Source organism: Morone saxatilis, unplaced genomic scaffold (assembly GCF_004916995.1).
Source record: "Morone saxatilis isolate NCDOM2014 unplaced genomic scaffold, NCSU_SB_2.0 Contig1, whole genome shotgun sequence".
Lineage (NCBI taxonomy): Eukaryota > Metazoa > Chordata > Actinopteri > Moronidae > Morone > Morone saxatilis.
Genome location: NW_023339651.1, coordinates 16,527,143 through 16,544,814, shown reverse-complemented (window position 1 = coordinate 16,544,814; position 17,672 = coordinate 16,527,143). Strand labels below are relative to the sequence as shown.

The 17,672-nt window shown below is 40.3% G+C and overlaps 2 protein-coding genes across 3 annotated transcripts in view; one reads left to right on the top strand and one right to left on the bottom strand.

Moving 5' to 3' along the window:
- The window catches only part of lmf1 (lipase maturation factor 1), a 27,863-nt gene extending 18,953 nt beyond the window's left edge, over positions 1 to 8,910 (bottom strand). The window contains exons 1-4 of one of the 2 annotated variants that reach the window (XM_035663847.1): positions 8,772 to 8,910; positions 6,240 to 6,549; positions 5,206 to 5,216; positions 3,395 to 3,543 (exon numbers count right to left, since the gene is read on the bottom strand). In XM_035663847.1, coding sequence (XP_035519740.1) covers positions 3,395 to 3,543; positions 5,206 to 5,216; positions 6,240 to 6,490 — 411 coding nt within the window. In that variant the 5' untranslated portion in view covers positions 6,491 to 6,549; positions 8,772 to 8,910. Of the gene's footprint in view, positions 1 to 3,394; positions 3,544 to 5,205; positions 5,217 to 6,239; positions 6,550 to 7,767; positions 8,002 to 8,771 lie in introns of those variants that run through there. The other variant, XM_035663840.1, reaches the window with a different exon arrangement.
- On the top strand, positions 8,842 to 13,474 carry LOC118329624 (transcription factor Sox-8-like). The gene is made up of 3 exons (XM_035663857.1): positions 8,842 to 9,283; positions 10,616 to 10,866; positions 11,004 to 13,474. Exons 1-3 carry the CDS (start codon positions 8,877 to 8,879, stop codon positions 11,777 to 11,779), a joined length of 1,434 nt encoding a protein of 477 aa, XP_035519750.1. The 5' UTR covers positions 8,842 to 8,876; the 3' UTR covers positions 11,780 to 13,474.
- The last annotated feature ends 4,198 nt before the right edge of the window (positions 13,475 to 17,672 follow it).

Sequence of the window (17,672 nt, the reverse complement as noted above, 5' to 3'; positions counted from 1 at the left end):
AGAAAGAGAAGGAGAAGAAGGAGAAGGAGTCCCCATCCAGCTAAGATTCCAACAAGTCAAAATAAAGAAAGAAAATATTTTAAAATATATATTCTGCCTATATAGTATTTTATTGTATTGCAGTTGTAGTATAGTTGAGTTGTTAAGTTAATGGGTTGATTAGTGTCCTTTCAGTCTGCCTCCATCAAAATGGAGGAACCTTACTGAATCTCCAGGTAATGTATTTCTGACATCTGACATACAATCTTATTTCCACTCAGCACTAAAAAGTACAGCTTCTTCCGCTCTGCCCTTGTGTAAACACGGCAGGAGTAGTTACTTTATTTTACCGTTCATGAGCCAACGAGGTCCTATCAGATCACATTAGCTGCACTTTTTGTAGCCTCTCGGCTTATTACCCGCACAGGATGCTGATGTAAACAAGCTGCTGCAGCACAAATGAAGGCTCACTAGCTGCTTAATGTCACGCCACAACAGTCACGATATATTTAACACATGTAGCTGTTCTAACGAGGACACCAATAAAGATAATTCATTTATTAATTAGCAGATATTTCTATGTCAACACTCTTGTTTAGCATAACATATGGCCATCTGACGTTTCTATATTTTTTGCAGCCATATGTTGGAACTGATTGTGTTTGGGCAACCTGCTGTGCCATTGCTGTGTGTGTGTGTGTGTGTGTGTGTGCTTTATCTAGCTTAGCAGAGGCTGTTGTTTTTCCAAGGGTAACCAAGGAAACAAGAGCAGATTTGATTTCTCTTCCTATCCACACATTTCATTACTTCTATATTAATGGCATATTTCTCCACAAAACTCTCATTGTTTTGTTTTTTTTAAAGAAAGATAGAAAGATATGTCTTAAAAACGAATGGGTATTTGTAATGAATTACTGCAACAGCTGGTGAAGGATAATAAGGGGGAAATGCAACATCAGTCCCGGAATAAAAAAAACGATTAATAGAAGCTATACGTCTTAATGCATTTAGAAACGTTGTTGATGTGACAGATGCCACCATGAGAGCGCGCGCAGAGAAAGGGCCGTCACTTAACATCGGGAATTAACGCATGTAAACAGTGTAATCAGCGTGTGACAGTTCGGGATATTTCTTAGTCATGCTGTGAAAACGTACTCAAGAAACATGATGGGTGGGCTCATACACCCCTTCCTCCCACTCATTTCCTACGACTGACAGGTGCTTTGAAGTGTGTGCTAAGCCGTGTCATCCTCACAAGAAGAAACGCTTTAGCATTCAGAGAGCAGTGGTGAACCGCAGGCTGTCAGACAGATGAATGACTGTGACCAGGGTGGATCAAACATTGAGGGACTGTGGCAGAGGCTCTGCTCTACTTAACACTACTGAGCTGTCGCTGTAACGGAGTCTTTCTGACAATGTGCGCTCTACCACTATAGTCCGTCTATGTGGAGGAAATCTAATTTCTAGGAATGTTCATTACATGTTTTGAATCTAAGTTTTCACACAGAGCTAGCCAAGATGAGAAGAAGACATGAGCACTTTAGTGAAAATCGTAGCCTTGGTGACAGTTTGTTTCCTGTGTTTATTGTTTGGATTTGAATTCCTGACAAAATGGCATGTGAGGGCTAAATTCTGGATGTCCAACATTCTTACCACCACTCGAATGTAGCATTGTTATGGATGACCAAAAAAATGAAAATCTCATAGTGAAAATTCCAGACCCGGATTATTATCAAAATCTAATCAGCTGATCCAATTGGCCTGAAAGTGATCATTTCAGCAGATTTGAGTATATGTTATGGTAACTTCTTGAAATGCTTTGCGTGCAGTCTGACAGGGCAAACGCCATCTGCTGATGTCACTGGAGGAAATTATCCCATGCATGTGTTGAAAAATACAAAATAAACCCAAGCAGAATTTCCATAGTAATGCAAGATCTATTCAGTAATGAAGGATAATGTTGGATTTCATTTAAACTAGGACTTTCATTCTTTAATGACAATGAAGTTAAGTGAATATTGTGCTGTAAAAAGACATACGTATGCCTATTAGGGCTGCAACAAAAGATCCTTTTCATTATTGATTAATCTCCCAATAACTTTCTCAATTAACCTTTTAGTGTCTAAAACGTAAAAAAAAACTGAACAATAACATCACAAGGTTCTCTTTAAATGTCAACCAACAGTCTCAAAATATAAATATAGCACAGAGCTTTGACTGTACCGTTTATCAGACCACAAATAAGACAAGAAGTAGGTTGGAAAAACAATAAATGCCGGAGCAGAGTGTTTCAGTCGAATAACCGTGCTCTTCCTGGAGTAGCCAACCTCGGCTCATCACATAAAGTAAAAAAAACTGTTGGGAATGTTGCATTCAGAGCAGTCTTAAACCTGAGCTTTTTGCTCACGGGGATTACTTTTACATATGTTTACCTCATTATTTAAAACTTTGGCCACATTTAATATGACATTCTAACATAATATATATATATATATGACAGACAATAATGGAAAGCATAATAGGTCCCCTTTAAAGACTGACTTTACGAATATTACTGGTAAAAAAAATATCATGTCCTGAGCCAAAAACCATAAACTTAATTTCAGTATTTTATTTTAAGTTTCCTTCAGACCATACTATACTTCAATGGTAAGAATGACATTTCTGTAATCAACCCTGTAACAGTACGCAAAGACGAGGTGTTTTCAAATGGGGTCTATCTAAACTCTGAATATTGTTGTGACTTGAGAGGTCTTTACAGTTGAGAGCACCACCCAGGGGTGAGCTGTCTCCCCCCCCCCTTGTATTTCAGCTTTCTTCATGGTTTTAATAGAAAAAGCCCAGCTGGATTTGTGGTAGCTGCAGTGATTGGCAGATAAAACCGAGCCGGTGGTCTAAAATTCACCGTGGAAACTGTCAAACAACCAGACATGTTGTTTAGCCGACCTTATATTTGGGTTGGATTTCCAAATACTGGTGGTGTTTTATAGCAAAGACACCGCTCCAAAAGTAGCCATCTAAAATTGGGAGGACAAACACTGGAATATCCCAGGGAATTATACTGCTGCAAATGATTTTATTTCTCCACGTGTGTGTGTGTGTGTGTGTGTGTGTGTGTGCACAGTACATGCCTTTCTGCTTGAATTTACAATATCTGCTTCCTCCTAGACAGTAATATCATCAGTGTCTGTGCAGGCAGGAAAGGGGTTAGTCAAGGTGCTGGTGGCAGTGAATAGGTTTTAGAAACAAGAAAAGTAAAGTCCAATCAATTTATTTGTATTGCTTTAAGATAAACAGCCAAGTCACAAGCAAAAACCACTGTTATTTTCTGTTGAGAGCAGTTGTGCTCTTTTCGTTTCGCTCGCCAGAGAGATGCAGCAAAACTTTCGATGTATTTGTAAAATGTTTTACTCACAGCTCCCAGCATGATGCGAACAATGAGCCATCTGAAGGTCCAGATGCAGATGAGGGAGGGGGGACAGCAGCGGGGGACCTGGGACAGAGTCCACACCGGACAAAGGAAAATGGCCAGAAACCCCGTCTCCAACAGCTGACTCTCCCAACCTGGACAATTGGACAGTGTCATTTGTGAAAAAAAAGTGTATTTCTAAAGCAAAGGGTAAGTGTGCCACACAGGAGCTGCACACAGCACATTCAGGTTAAAAACACAGTGTCTGAGGACAGCACACAGATGAAAGCTGTGTGTGTGAAAACTGTATGGCAAGCAGTGATGGACAGACCTCTCTGAAACAGCATCACTTTTATACAGAAAAGGGTTAATCAATTCAAACATGGCTACAGATGCTTACTCACTAGCTTATTTTAACCATATTTACTTAGATATTTACATAGAGCTAAATGCTAATATCAGTATGCTAACATGCTTACAGTGTCAGTGCTATCATGCTGATGTTTAGCAGGTATAATGATTACCATGTTCGTTATGTTAGTTTAGCATGTAAGCAGGCCAGCATTTGCCAATTAGCACGAACCGTGCTATAAAACAAAAAGTTACTATTCATCCTGAACGACCTGCATGAATGTATGTACTAAGTTTCATGCCAATTCACACAACAGTTTCTGAAACGTCTCATTTAAAACGACAAATGTCAACCTCATTGTGGTGCTACAGGTACAGTGAAGGAGCAACCAAAGTCAGAAGGACAGAAGCTGTAGAAACCATGAATGTCTGTATAGTGTATAAACATCTTATAGATGTTGAGATATTCCACACAAAAAAAAGTCAGAGAATCGTTTAAGCCAGTATGTTTCATCCTCTGGGGACCTTGAATGTCTGCTGATATTTCGTGGCAACCCAATAGTTGAGAATATGATTCATCAATAATAGATTTACCTTTTAAAAATGTAATTTTAGAGCAGTACATTTCAAAAAGCACTGCACAATGTCTGCCAGACGTGCTATTCCAGAGACTAATGCTCCTAACACCAACAACCCATGGCCTCTGGTCTGCAGTCTAGACAATCGGAGGAGCCTAGTCTGCAGGCTTAAAGCTGCATTGTCAGCTATAGGGTGACAGCGAGTCCAAAAGAAAATAGGGAGTGAGGAGAGACAGTGAGAGTGAGAGAAAATTCTCTTTAAAAAAGAGAAATGGAAGCCACAACTCCCAACCACAGACATTGGCCTGGCGTCTCTGACTACAAAGTGTCATTAACCAATCACAGAGCTGCCACTGACCTCGCCACTTATCTGGGCCGGAGCCCTGCATGCAACCTCCTATTCATACCGTCTTATTTCTTTCCTCTCTGTCTTCCCTCTTTACTATTAGCTTCATTACTGGGTTCACCCATTAAGGAGGCAATGTACTGTACGTCAGTAAACCTCAACTCTGTCAGTGAGTGTGTTTTAACCCAATAACTGGCTGTAAACAATTTGGGAAACAATCGTAAGAAAGATGCAGTGAGAAGTATATGCATTAAAGTAGATTTATGTGCAGTGATTGTACTGTATTATGGTTATGATCCATGACTCTACAATGAGGGTTTCTTCTAATTCTTCTAATTGAGATCAATACCCTATAGAATCATACTTGGATAGATATGTCTTTTGTTTGAAGGACTTTACCACGTTAGTTTGCCCATAAACAAACTAAAATAACATCCAAACCTGCGGTCTCACACAAAATGCTGTGGAGGAACAAAGGAAGCAGTCCTGGAGTTTGTGTTAATGCTGAAAACTGCGAGGCCCTTGGTGTTTGGTTCACTTACCGAAGGAATACCTGGAAAGAGAAGAAAATAAAAAGGGCAGAGATATAAGAAATTGATGCATCTTTAATATTTAAACTAAGAGGTTGTAATGAAACAGCGAAAATTTCTCTGTTTATTTCTTCTTTACATGCAGTGGCTGCAGAACAAGCTGAAAGTACAACACTGATATTTTATAACCTTTATAAAGTCGGTATGTTAAACCAGTCCTTTATTTATGGCAATTAAAGAAATTTATTTACTACTTTCAATGTAATGATGACATTTTCTAGCATGTTCAATGTGGACAGAAAACTCCAACAATAATTATCGGGCCAATAAGTTATCAGTTCATAATACTAATAATAATGACAAAAAATTATAATAATTTATTTTGAATTCATTATCCCTAGTCTGTGATGGAATAACTAAGGGACTAGAATAACATAGCTCAAATTAATTAAATTGGACGAAACTGGAGATTATTTCCCTAATTTAAAGCAATAATACTTCAAATTTTCGCCCCTAAAATACCTGTTTACACATCCAGCAGACACAGAGACTGAATAAGAATTCATCTGGAGTCGTGTTTCTGCTTCAGTCCATATCTACTCTCTTTTAGCTCTCCTTTTGGCCTCCACCAACTCCTGAGAAAAGTACCTGGCCCTGGCCACATTCGCCAGCTAGTTGCTGACTTTGCCTGCGGTTTGGTGCTGGGCGGTCAGTGCATCACGGGCCTCTAAACCAAAACAATGATCCAAAATAGACTAAAAGGCTCCAAAGAGCTGAGAAAAACTGTTGGGTGATAAGGCTTTATCTGTTTGTAACTTTGAGCAATCCCTTTCATGTTTGTTAATGTATAAAATACTGATTGTGCAGCTTAAAACAACTACTATGTTATGAGGGAATAGAAGCAGAAGGACAGTAGGATTTTAAAAACTGAATATGAAACTAATTGTTTTATTTTGAAAAACTGTATATAACACAGAGCTCACTGTCATTTACATATAATCACAGTTTTAAATAAGTATTTTTATATGTGTATATCCCAGACTCACCACAGCTGCCCCACGTTGACCAGGGAGTGGTAAAGCACCCACAGCGTAACCATGATCACCATGTTGGCCATTCCCGTCACCAGGACAAACGCAGACAGCGCCATCCCAACCAGGGCAATGGCATCCAGGTTGGCGTCCATGTCGCTCCAGTCTAACAACCAGAGGATGGAGGGCGTGTACGCGAAGGCGGCCGAGCCTATCTTTCCCCCGACATAGCGCTTAACGCTGTTGAGGAAGTTCTTGCAGGGCATCAGGCCTCGCTCGCCTATCAGCTGCTTGTTCTGGTTGTAAGCAACGCTGAACGCCACGACTACAAAAGAGAGGAGACAAAAAAAAAGACACATTTTAAAATGAAAAGTTGCTGCTTTTTGTGGGTGGTTGTGAACTATTTGCTGCTGAGTGAGTGAGCCAGATGTGATGCAGTAAAAGGATCAGCTACAGAAAGTCTGAGACCATGGTGTGCCCCATACAAAACAGTGAAACTCTTCCATCCAGGTTATGGAAACAGGAAGGTGAGACAAGGTTCCTGACCAGGTGGGATAAAGTCATTGTGAGTAGAGTTCAAGTTCATTTGCACTGACATTGTGGTCAGGGAGCTCAGGAATAGAGCGGGGATGACCTATTTTTGTAAGCCAACCCGGAAGTTAACATCAACCTGGTCCCTTCATCCAAAAACCAAAGGGATTTCACATTGGGTTGTTTTGTTATTGCAGAAAATGTGCTCTGTGGTAAACAAAGTTTTATGACACTAACACGTTTTGTTAAGCAAGATCATCTTCTACTACTGATAATTAAATCATGTAACTAAAATCTACAAGCTGGAAAGTACGAACACAATGTGAATGTAAAGGTGGACTAGTGAGAACACGAGTCTCTATGTTCGCCAGGCTGACATTTAATGTCCCCGACAACCTGTGTCGTCTCATTTAACCGCTCGTTTCAGGACAAAATCCACATGTTGGTTAATTGCTGATGTATATGATGTATGATGTGTCGCCAAAGACTTTGAGGAGAGGGAACCGGAAGTGTTCAAGTGCTAACTCAGTTCCAGGTTTTAGGAGGAACGAGGAGGTGGAGGAACGCTAACATAAATCTGTAAACCTTCCCTCCACCTCCACTAGAGACTACATCAACATGGTGATTGGGATTAGTAATCCAACACTATATGATAACCCTCTGCTCCTTAATGAGTACTTTCACTCTGGTACTCTGTATATACAGTTGTCTGCCAATAGTTCTGTACTGCTACTTCAGTTCAATTCAAAAGCAAAACTTTTACACTGAGGTATTACTACTTCACCTCAATAAAAGACCTGTCACTAAAGGACAATAACCTGTACATAAATAAAGGCAGCTCTTCCTCCAGTAACAGCTACACCAACTTAAAGAACCTGAACATTAGCTCACTTAAAAAGGTGTTTGTATTTTGTAGTTTTTAAAGACAAAAAAGGCTACAACCACAATAATGACTGCACATCTGATCTGAAGTCAGTGAGAGTGCCTGAGCGCTGAACGTCAACATGCTTACGGTAAATAAAGGCGACGGAGCGCAGCAGCACGATGCGAGTGAGCCAGTAAGTCCCGGTGTGTACCGCCCGAGCTGTCCTCTCTGTCTCTGCTCCATGTCCCCCACTGCTGTCTGCGCCCCCTGTCCCTGTCTTACTGCTGTCTGCGCCCCCTGTCCCTGTCTTACTGCTGTCCACTCGTCTCTTCCTCACAGAGCTGCCTGAACTGTCACTGGTGGCCGCCATGTTCACGGGCTTCACGGTCACGTGAACACACAGACGCGGAAGTGCATTATTATTATTATTATTATTATTATTATTGTTGTTGTTGTTGTTATTATTATTGTTAGTTTAGAATTAAAATCATAACAGAATATAAATAAGAATAAAAAACAGTAGAATCACTGTCTTATTTGGGACATATAGGTCTGTGGTAATACTACTACTACTATTATTATTATTATTATTAATAAAATAATAATAATAATAATAATAATACGACAGACTTTTATTAATGTATTAATACTTTTATTAATATTATTTAAATGATTGGATTATGATTTATTATACATTCATTTGTGCACACGGTGGCGCTGACTTGAAGTACTTATTTATACTGGTCGGCAGTTTAGATAACAGTGTGATACATCGTGAGCTCGTCTTTTTCATATTAAAAAGTGTCTCTGAAATGTAGTGAGGTAGAATTATGTCCGGAAATAGTATGACATTGAAATAAGTCTGACTCTGAACTTGGACAGATCATATGCAGCCATTGGTAGACTCCAAAACATCATTACATTTAAATTATAACTGTAATATTGACTATTAACAATGATTTGCCTCCTGCTGCTGCGTTATGTCGAACTAGGAGGAACTCTGCTTGTAAAACTTTGCAAAGCCAATGGGACACGAGGGGTGGAGAGTTAAAGAACTAAAAAGAAAATAGAGGCTGCTCAAACGTTGTCTGGCTGTGGAAGAGGTTGTGTAAAGGAATGGAAAGTTCAGGACAAGAAATTTGGGATTTTACCTGATTTAGGGTTCGGTCAGTCTTCCTACGGAGGCGTGCGCATTTACGCTCTTGCACAGTTCTCCGGAGACACGAGACCATCCAGCAACTTTATATCAACCAAGAATGACAGAAGAGAACAAGTTGACAGACCATCCGCACAGCCCCTCAGGCAGCGACAGCTCCATGTCCCATCATGGATCTGATTCAGAGTCCCCGACCTCTCCGGCAGGCTCCGACGCGCAGGAGGCAGCGCGCCAGCCCGGCTTTACGCACAAACCGGAGAGCTGCATGGAGGATGAACGCTTCCCTGCCTGCATCCGCGACGCAGTGTCTCAGGTGCTGAAAGGTTATGACTGGTCGCTGGTACCCATGCCCTCTCAAGGGGAGAGAGGGCTGAAGAGCAAACCGCATGTGAAACGGCCGATGAACGCGTTCATGGTTTGGGCGCAAGCGGCGCGGAAGAAACTGGCGGACCAGTATCCTCATCTGCACAACGCTGAGCTCAGCAAGACTCTGGGCAAACTGTGGCGGTGGGTAACAGAGCTCAATAGAGTCTCAAAATTAGTGAGCAGTTTGTCCAGACCACCACTGTTTGTGTTTCCAAGCCAAATTCTTGGTTTCTCTGTTTTACCTTTTTGAAAATGTGACAACTCTTCTGACATGCAATGAAACAGTATTACTTAAGTTATTGAATGAAGGTCATTAATGCGCTTAAATGTAGCATACAAGTAAAAAAAAAATTGATGGGTTAATACTTGCAAAGGGTAAATAAGTGATGCAGAATTACAGAGTGTCAATTGTGTTTTTTTCCCTGCATGTGCAATACAAAAACACTGTTTAATAAAAGACCAAAGTAAAGACATAGCCAAACTGATATTCTCTGTCGGTCAGCTCAATTTCTACTGGAATGCAATCTAACTAAATTTAAAATGCAGCCAGTATTCACCTCCTAAGTAAAGGTAAAAATATAAAGATTCTCCATAACAAGTAAAGTCCTGCAGTTAAAATGTCACTTAAGTAAAGGTATGTGAGCATTTTTAACAAATTTACTTTAATTACAGTACTACATAGAATAACCCCTGTATGTTATACTATGTTATATTGTTGGACTACCATGTAAGAAGTATCTTACTGTCGAGATCATTATGAGGAAGTGCCCTCTTGGTTCCAGTCTTCACAATGTGATGCAGTGCCATTCAGGCTGTCCTACTTGTTAGAAAACTGTTTGGCCTCTAAATAGTCAAAACTTTCTGTGTGCTGGTGCCCCAACATCTGTAGCTGGTGTCCCTTATATTTTTTTCACCAATGACTCTCAGACAGTCTGAGTCCTGCACTGCATGCAAATAGATTCCTGGCCAAATTTCCAATTTGGGGAGCCAGAAGATCTCACAAGCAACACAGTTTTCTGGAAAAATTAGGCCTTCAGCTGCTGTGGCCATGGCTGGAGAAAAGGAAAGAGGTGACATGACTTCCAAAAGCTGACGGATGCTCTGGGAGTCTTTGGTTTGTCCAGGAACAGAGCTGCTTTAGCTCAGGAACTCGCAACATCTGTCCATTCATCCTTAAAGGTCCAACGTGTAACATTTAGGATGCTCTTTTGGCAGAAATGAAATATAATATTCATAAAATGTGTTTTCAGTAGTATATAATCACTTGAATATAGAAATCGTTATGTTTTTGTGACCTCAGCGTGAGACTTTATAGAGACATCATGATTAAAATGAGACTGTTTCATAACCATTTATAAACTCTTTTATTTGGTAGTAAAGTAGTAAATATATGTATAAATATATTTATTATGTATAATATATTGATTTAAAAGGACTTTCAATTATTCAACAATTCATTCCTCTTTTCCTCAGACTTCTCTCTGAAACAGAAAAGCGTCCTTTCATTGAGGAGGCAGAAAGACTGAGGCTGCAGCACAAGAAAGACTACCCAGACTACAAGTACCAGCCTCGGAGACGTAAGAACACCAAACTGGGACAGGGGGACTGTAGGCCCGGACTAGTCCAGCAGCAACATCAACAGGGCTTGTATAAGACAGAACCAGGGGTGGCTAGGTTGACTGGCGTAGGGGAGGTGCACCATCATTACCATCCAGACAGGACCGGTGAGATGACTGATACCATCCAGATATTAAATTTGAATACACTTTTTATAAGAGCAATGTTACAATCGACCTATTTCACCTTTTCTGCTTCAGCATGAAAATATGTTGATTAGTGTTTCCTTGGTTTTGGTTTCCAGGTCAGTCTCATGGACCTCCAACACCTCCCACTACCCCTAAAACCGACCTTCACACAGGCAACAAACATGTGGACAGCAGTGCTGGTTCCGTTCCTCCCACTGTTCCTCCCACCACCCGCCAGAACATCGACTTCAGTAATGTGGACATCTCAGAGCTCAGCACTGACGTCATCAGCACCATTGACGGATTTGACGTCCATGAATTTGATCAGTACCTCCCTCCCAACAGCCACAGCTCCACTGTTCTAACCCCACCAGATACCAGCCACGGACATAACAACCCTTCTGGATCCTTCACCCTACCTAACATCCACACTCACTCCCACAGCCTTTCCACCTGGACACCTAAAAGTGGGACTTCCACAGGAATGCCACCATCCTCTTCCAGTCGTGACCCACATGGGCTCCACGAGGACACCAGCCTAAAACCTCAGATCAAAACTGAGCAGATGAGCCCAGGTCACTACAGCAGCTCCTGCACCTCCACACCTCCACCGCCACAACCTGAGTACACCTCTCTCGGTTCTGGCATCTGCCCTTCCTCCACTTCCTCCTCATCTTCCACCAACCAATCTGACTACACTGACCTTCAAAGTTCCAGTTTCTACAGCGCGTTCTCTGGGTACCCTGCCCATCTGTATCAGTACCCGTACTTTCACTCCTCTCGCAGGCCTTACACCACACCGCTTATCAACAGCCTGGCCTTGGCACCACCTCCACACAGTCCTCCCTCCGGCTGGGAGCAGCCTATCTACACAACACTAACCAGGCCTTGAAGAGGAGGAAACCCTTCAAATGTTTGGCCATATGGACTAAAACAGGACTACGCAGATTGGCACAGAATTTATAAGACAATGTTTGGAGATTTGATGACTCAAGAGTTAATTCCTATGGTTTTGACCAATATGGATTTCTAAAGGACAGTGCTGATCTTTTTTGGCCAAAGCTTCAAACGGCTTATTTTGTGCATCTATATATTACATTTGTTCATTTTAATGGAAAAATATCTTAACAAAGATTCAGTGTTTTGACTCTTTTTTAAGTGAAAAGGACGGAGAAATGACATTTAAACATGCACTGGACACTAAAATGGTCCATTAAAACTCCACACTAATGAAATGTTGGTATGCGAGTAGCACCTTTTAAGACAGGGAGTTTCAGGTTTAATGAAAGTTTTTCCACTCTTAACCTGGCTGAGTGAAATAGTTTCTTTACCTTCACCCTCAATGTGATCCAAAGTAGACTCTGATTAAAACTGAAGGTGTTTCATTTTTTTTTCTTTTTATGTGAAGGTTCTGCATTATTCTGTAAGGATTTTTTAACAGTGCTGTAAAAAAAAGCCCACCTTTGTTGAGTCCAAGGCCAGGACTAGTCGGAACTGAGTCAAGACCAAGTCCAAATGAGAGAAACAGAGTCAAGAACAAGACGAATGCTTTTGCCACTGCCAGTGAGATGAGGTTTGGCATCCAGGCATACGATTGCAAGAGACATTGATTGGCGGCCTGGTAAGCCAATGTCAATACCTGTTCTAGATGTATTTTGAATTAAATCAATACCTGTTTTCTGAAAACGCACACATCATCAATGGTTGTATTTTGAAGGAGGAAGTTACTTCAGAAAAAAAAACAATATATTTCTGGACTCAGTTGAGACTAACTACAATATTTGGCAAGACCAATGGCCAAGTCTGAGACAATTCTGAGTGCAAATATCGAATCCAAGATAAGTCAGAGACAATAGAAAAAAATTTCTCTTCCGAGACAGTGTGTCTTCTTCTAAGTAATGTACAGTTACTCAGCGAGAGTTAGAGGAGAGATTCATATGATCCCATGTCTGTATGCTAAATATTGCTGCCAGCTGGCCATTAGCTTGACTTAGCATAAAAGCTAGAATCTCTGTCCAAAGGTAAAAAAAAAGCCCCACTGATGAGCTAATAAATCTTAAGTCATACCTGATTTTTTGGACACTTGGGTGCAGCAGTAACACGTTGTGTACACATCAATGACATATCATCACTGTTTAAGTTGAACAGGTGCTTGTTACACATCAAACATTATCATTGTGTATCGTGTTTCTGGCCACCTGACCTGGTCACCTCCTTTTAGCTCTGTTAGCACTATGAGATTGGTGAGCGTGAACTAAAACAGTAAGGTTGCATTCGGACAGCTAAACAGTGAACTTCAACTCACTATAAAGCCGAGGGGAGCTGCAGATTCTGGTGATAATTCTCTGAAAACTGTTTTCACATTGTCATTTGATACATTGTTAATATTAAAATATTGATTATAGCTGCTTTAAGCACACTAATTAACATGTTCAGTAACACAGACATCTCATAACTGTGCTAGGTTGTCTTTCAGCCGAAGTACATAGAGTCTTGTCATAACCCCTGTGGAACCACAACTTTGGGGGCTTTTTGTACAAATTGAACAAACAGGATATAATGTGTTCATTAGCAGGCTTTAGAGGTGCTGATAGGCAAACTAATTTACCTTTGGATGAGCCAAAGCTGTTAAACCTTGTTTCTGGTCTTTATGCTAGCTAATAAAAACCGTCTCCTTGTATCATCGTATTTAATGAACAGACGTGAGTAGTATCAATCTTCTCATCTCACTCTGGCCAAGAATGCAAATAAGCATATTTCCCATATTTCCCTACTCTAAATGACATATTTACAGTCCTTGAGGGTAAAATAAACCTCATGAACAACCCCTTGAGCACTTTATCATTGTGCAGTTATTATGTGATTTAGTGTTCAAAATGTATCACTTCTGTATCTAGGCAAACTGCCATCAAAATGTCACACACTGAGATTATGTGTGGGCTATAACCATCCAAGTTATTGCACAGTACATTTCTCTTTCTCACACATCAGGTGCAGGGTCCGACAAGGTGCAGCTGCAGGTTAATATAAAAACTCGAGATCACAACATTACAGGACACTCAGCAGAAACAATAGATTCCAATCTTATATCACTGAGGCCATTTTTCTCCCTTGGCTGGACTTCTTACTGCTGACCTGTTCCTCTCGGCTGCTTCATTTCCAGTTTGTTTCCAGTCCAACAGCTGCTCCTGCTGGGTTTCCTGTGAGGAGATTAGCTAATTTCACAGTCCAGGCTCTGGCTGGAGCATCGGCTGCGGGGCCTGATGGACAGGACAGCTGGATTGGGTTTTCTAGGCAATGTAAATAACTACAAGAACTGCTCCACTGACTTATGACATAGAAAAAGGCTTCGACTTATCGACATGAGTCTAACTTTAATGTGTTTATTAAATTATCTTAAGAGAAGTTTTAAAGAACAACTCTTACACACAAAGAATGTTGTAAACGTAAAATAGTTTAAAAATATAACCAGAAAATGATTTTTTTCCCCTATAAAATTAAGGCCAAACTACTATGTAGTGAAGCAGCAGCTTTACCATTAGTAAATGTTTGCTACATGTGCCAGCACCTCACTGACTGTATCATCTTCAGGACAAACACGGGGGCTGCTGAGCCAACGTCCTGCCCTGCTTTTAAACACTTCCTGTGTGGGTACGACCTGCCCACTGCAGCTCAGTGGCTCACTGTCTGAGCAGTTTAACATGACATCCTGGTTGCCAACGACAACAAGACAGCCAGACAGAAGCAACATTGATTTACCCATAATTCCGTAAGGCCCTGGAGCCAGTGTGTGCATGTGGAAGTTTGTGGAAGAGTGGCGAGATCATCAGGTGACATTTACACCACCGGACCAGTTCACACTTTGTCCTACTGTGAGTGTGCAACTCCACACATGGTAATCTCCTTTTGCAAGTGACTGATGAGCGCCATCTATAGTCATATAAACTAAATGAACAGTATGAGGCCTTTCCAAATAAGAAAATACTAGAGTACTACAGCACCTTCTGCAATGACCTTCTCCATACAGATGGCTGGCAAATTAAAGCACATCACAGAAGTGTCTTTTTAAGGTGTTGGGCCACCATGTGCCTGCAGAACAGCTTTAGTGTTCTTTGGCTTCAAGTTTCTGGGTGGATGAATGCAATTCCTTTAAAAAAATATTCCCTCATTAAATGTTGATGATGGTGATGGAGAGCACCACCTTACATGCTGTTCCAAAATCTCCCATAGCTGTTCAATTGGGCTTAGATCTAGTAACTATAAAGCCATGGCTCATATTGTTTTCATTCTCATCTATTCAGTCCAGCAACCCTTTCCACCCTGCATCTACATTTATTATGTCTCGCCACTACGTTTTTTCCCCTTTCTATTCCTTTAAAGGAATAGTTTGCCATGTTGGTGAGTATGCTGTTTTGATTTTTTGCTGAGAGTTTGAAGAGAAGATGAATCCCACTGCCATGTCTGTGCGATTAGTATGAACCAGAAGGCAATTAGCTTAGCGTAGCATAAAAATAAGCTTACCAACACCCCTAAGGCTCACTAATGAACACATATCTAATTTCTTTAATCTATAAAATGGAAATGGAAAAAATTTGGCTTTAAGGAGTTACAGACTTTTATAAAGAGCCAGGCTAGCCCAAGCTTTCAGTCTTAATGCAAAGTAAAGCTAATAGCCTCCTGGCTCAAACTCTATTCTCTGATTTTACACATCAAAGTTTGTCTACACATCTTTGGAAGTGCTACTACATATATGAAATTGTATTGCATTGTGGGTAATGTAGGTGCCAGGACAGTGAAGAATGTGTGGAAAAAGGAAAACAATATATCTGATTCTGCTACATTGATTTTGGTATTTTTTTTATTGTACATTGTGAGTTTGACAATATTATAGCACTGCAATGCTAATGCTAATCAACGTAGTATTCTTTTATTGCACAGACATGAGAGTAGTATCGACTTCCCATAATGTCAAACTATTCCTTTAATTTGTCACCTGTCATCACAAGTGAAAAAAAATCTGCAAACTCTAACTAATTCAGTTCAAGGATGACAACATTTCACCATATGAAGATTTCACCTGACAGTAACAATACGTGAGCTCCCTTTTAAAGTAACAGGACCGCCATCTGCTGGATTAATACATGTAACTGCACTTAAATAATAGCACTGCCTTTAAAGTACACTTGCTCAAACACAATAAGAAGTTTTCCGGGGCACTAAAGGACAATTCAAGTTTATTTCAACATGGGTGTTTTAAACTTTACCAAATTAATTGCTGGCATCTAAGAACTACAACAAAGTCTTTGGTTTAAAATTAATGTAAAGGTGGGGTCTGTGATTCTAATCCAATATAGCTTTGTCAAATTCAGCAAATAACTCCTCACAGTCTGCTAACTGTCTGTCCTGTGCATGTGGTGAAAATAAATGTAGTGTTTGTACACAGCTCTGGCTCTATACATGGAAAAAAGTGCCACAGCCTTATTTCAGCCGTGATTTGTGTGTCAGGTCACGTTAAACCACTTGTCCACGGACATTCAGCTTACTTTCTAGTTTGCCAAGATATGCTGTTGTTGTGATGTTAGCTATGGTAGCAGGAGAGTTGTGAGTATTGCTGTCTTGTTCTCTCTGTATGTTAGCTGGGCAGCTTTGCTGACCCACAACCTAGCTAACATTAGTTACATTACATTCTGTCGTTGTTTACTCTATATCATGGTATTTGTCCTTTTTATTATCCATTTTTGCAAAGGCTTTTAAAGCCACGAAGATGTAAAAATGCAGGTTTGCTAATGTTACCTTCCTTGTTAGCTACAGAACCTACAAGCATGCTAATTTTGTAAAAACAATTGCAAAAAACAACGTTGTGTTTTTGCTGTTGTGTTTGCGTGCTTGTATGTCTTTCTCCACAATTGCATACTGCACCTTTAAGTGTCTGTATTTTGGGGCTATAAATAGCTATAAATTCTGTAGTATGTGGCATTGGTCCACATATATAATTGTCCATATACAAATAACATAAATACGTTATTAATACCTATAAGAATGAGAGCTAAATGTATATATAAGTTGTAAGGACCCAGAATAATCATTTAAACCTTGTGTTGAAAAGTGTCATATTTGTATTGTATGTAGTCCTAAAGAAGACACAGATATACGGAAATAAGGAAAAATCAAACACTGCCACTTGATTTCAGGTTCACCTGTATTAATGTTAAGATTTCCATAATGAAACTAACCATCACTGTGATTTAAGGGCCAACACAACAATGTGTCTTTAAAACAAGATGCAAAACGTAAATAAAACAGTTGTAGAAGTGTTATATAAATTACAATCCTGTCACATTACAATCCTTAAAAGCAGCAGTAACTGTCTACGATGACTCAGTATGTTCAACAGTACAAATAAATAAGAGAACAGCTGTCAGATTGAGGTTTTAAAAGAACCCTGTCTGGATGCAGATCGGCCACCTCCGGCTACGTTAACAGCGACGGTGATCACTGAGAGTTTGTGTGTTTTTATGCATATTTGTTGTTAACAGCACTTTGTAGGTTCAGGTTTAACAGGGTTTCAGTGCCAGAGGTTCAACCTCACAGTGTCCTCAACGAAAACGTCACAATTCCACACACACACACAGTAAGCCACTGTCATCAAAACTGTACATTCAATAAATTAACAATGCATTGTCTTTGTTAAGCAACCAGTGAAATGACTCTAGATTACATAATTACATTAGATTACAGGTAGAATGAACCATTCACAAGACGAAATCTGAGAGGGGGGGGGGGGG

Coding starts and splice junctions, on each gene's coding strand:
- LOC118329624 (XM_035663857.1), top strand. CDS start 8,877: ATGACAGAAGAGAACAAGTTGACAGACCATCCGCACAGCCCCTCAGGC. Junction 9,284..10,615: donor ACTCTGGGCAAACTGTGGCG/GTGGGTAACAGA, acceptor TCTTTTCCTCAG/ACTTCTCTCTGAAACAGAAA. Junction 10,867..11,003: donor TTACCATCCAGACAGGACCG/GTGAGATGACTG, acceptor TTTGGTTTCCAG/GTCAGTCTCATGGACCTCCA.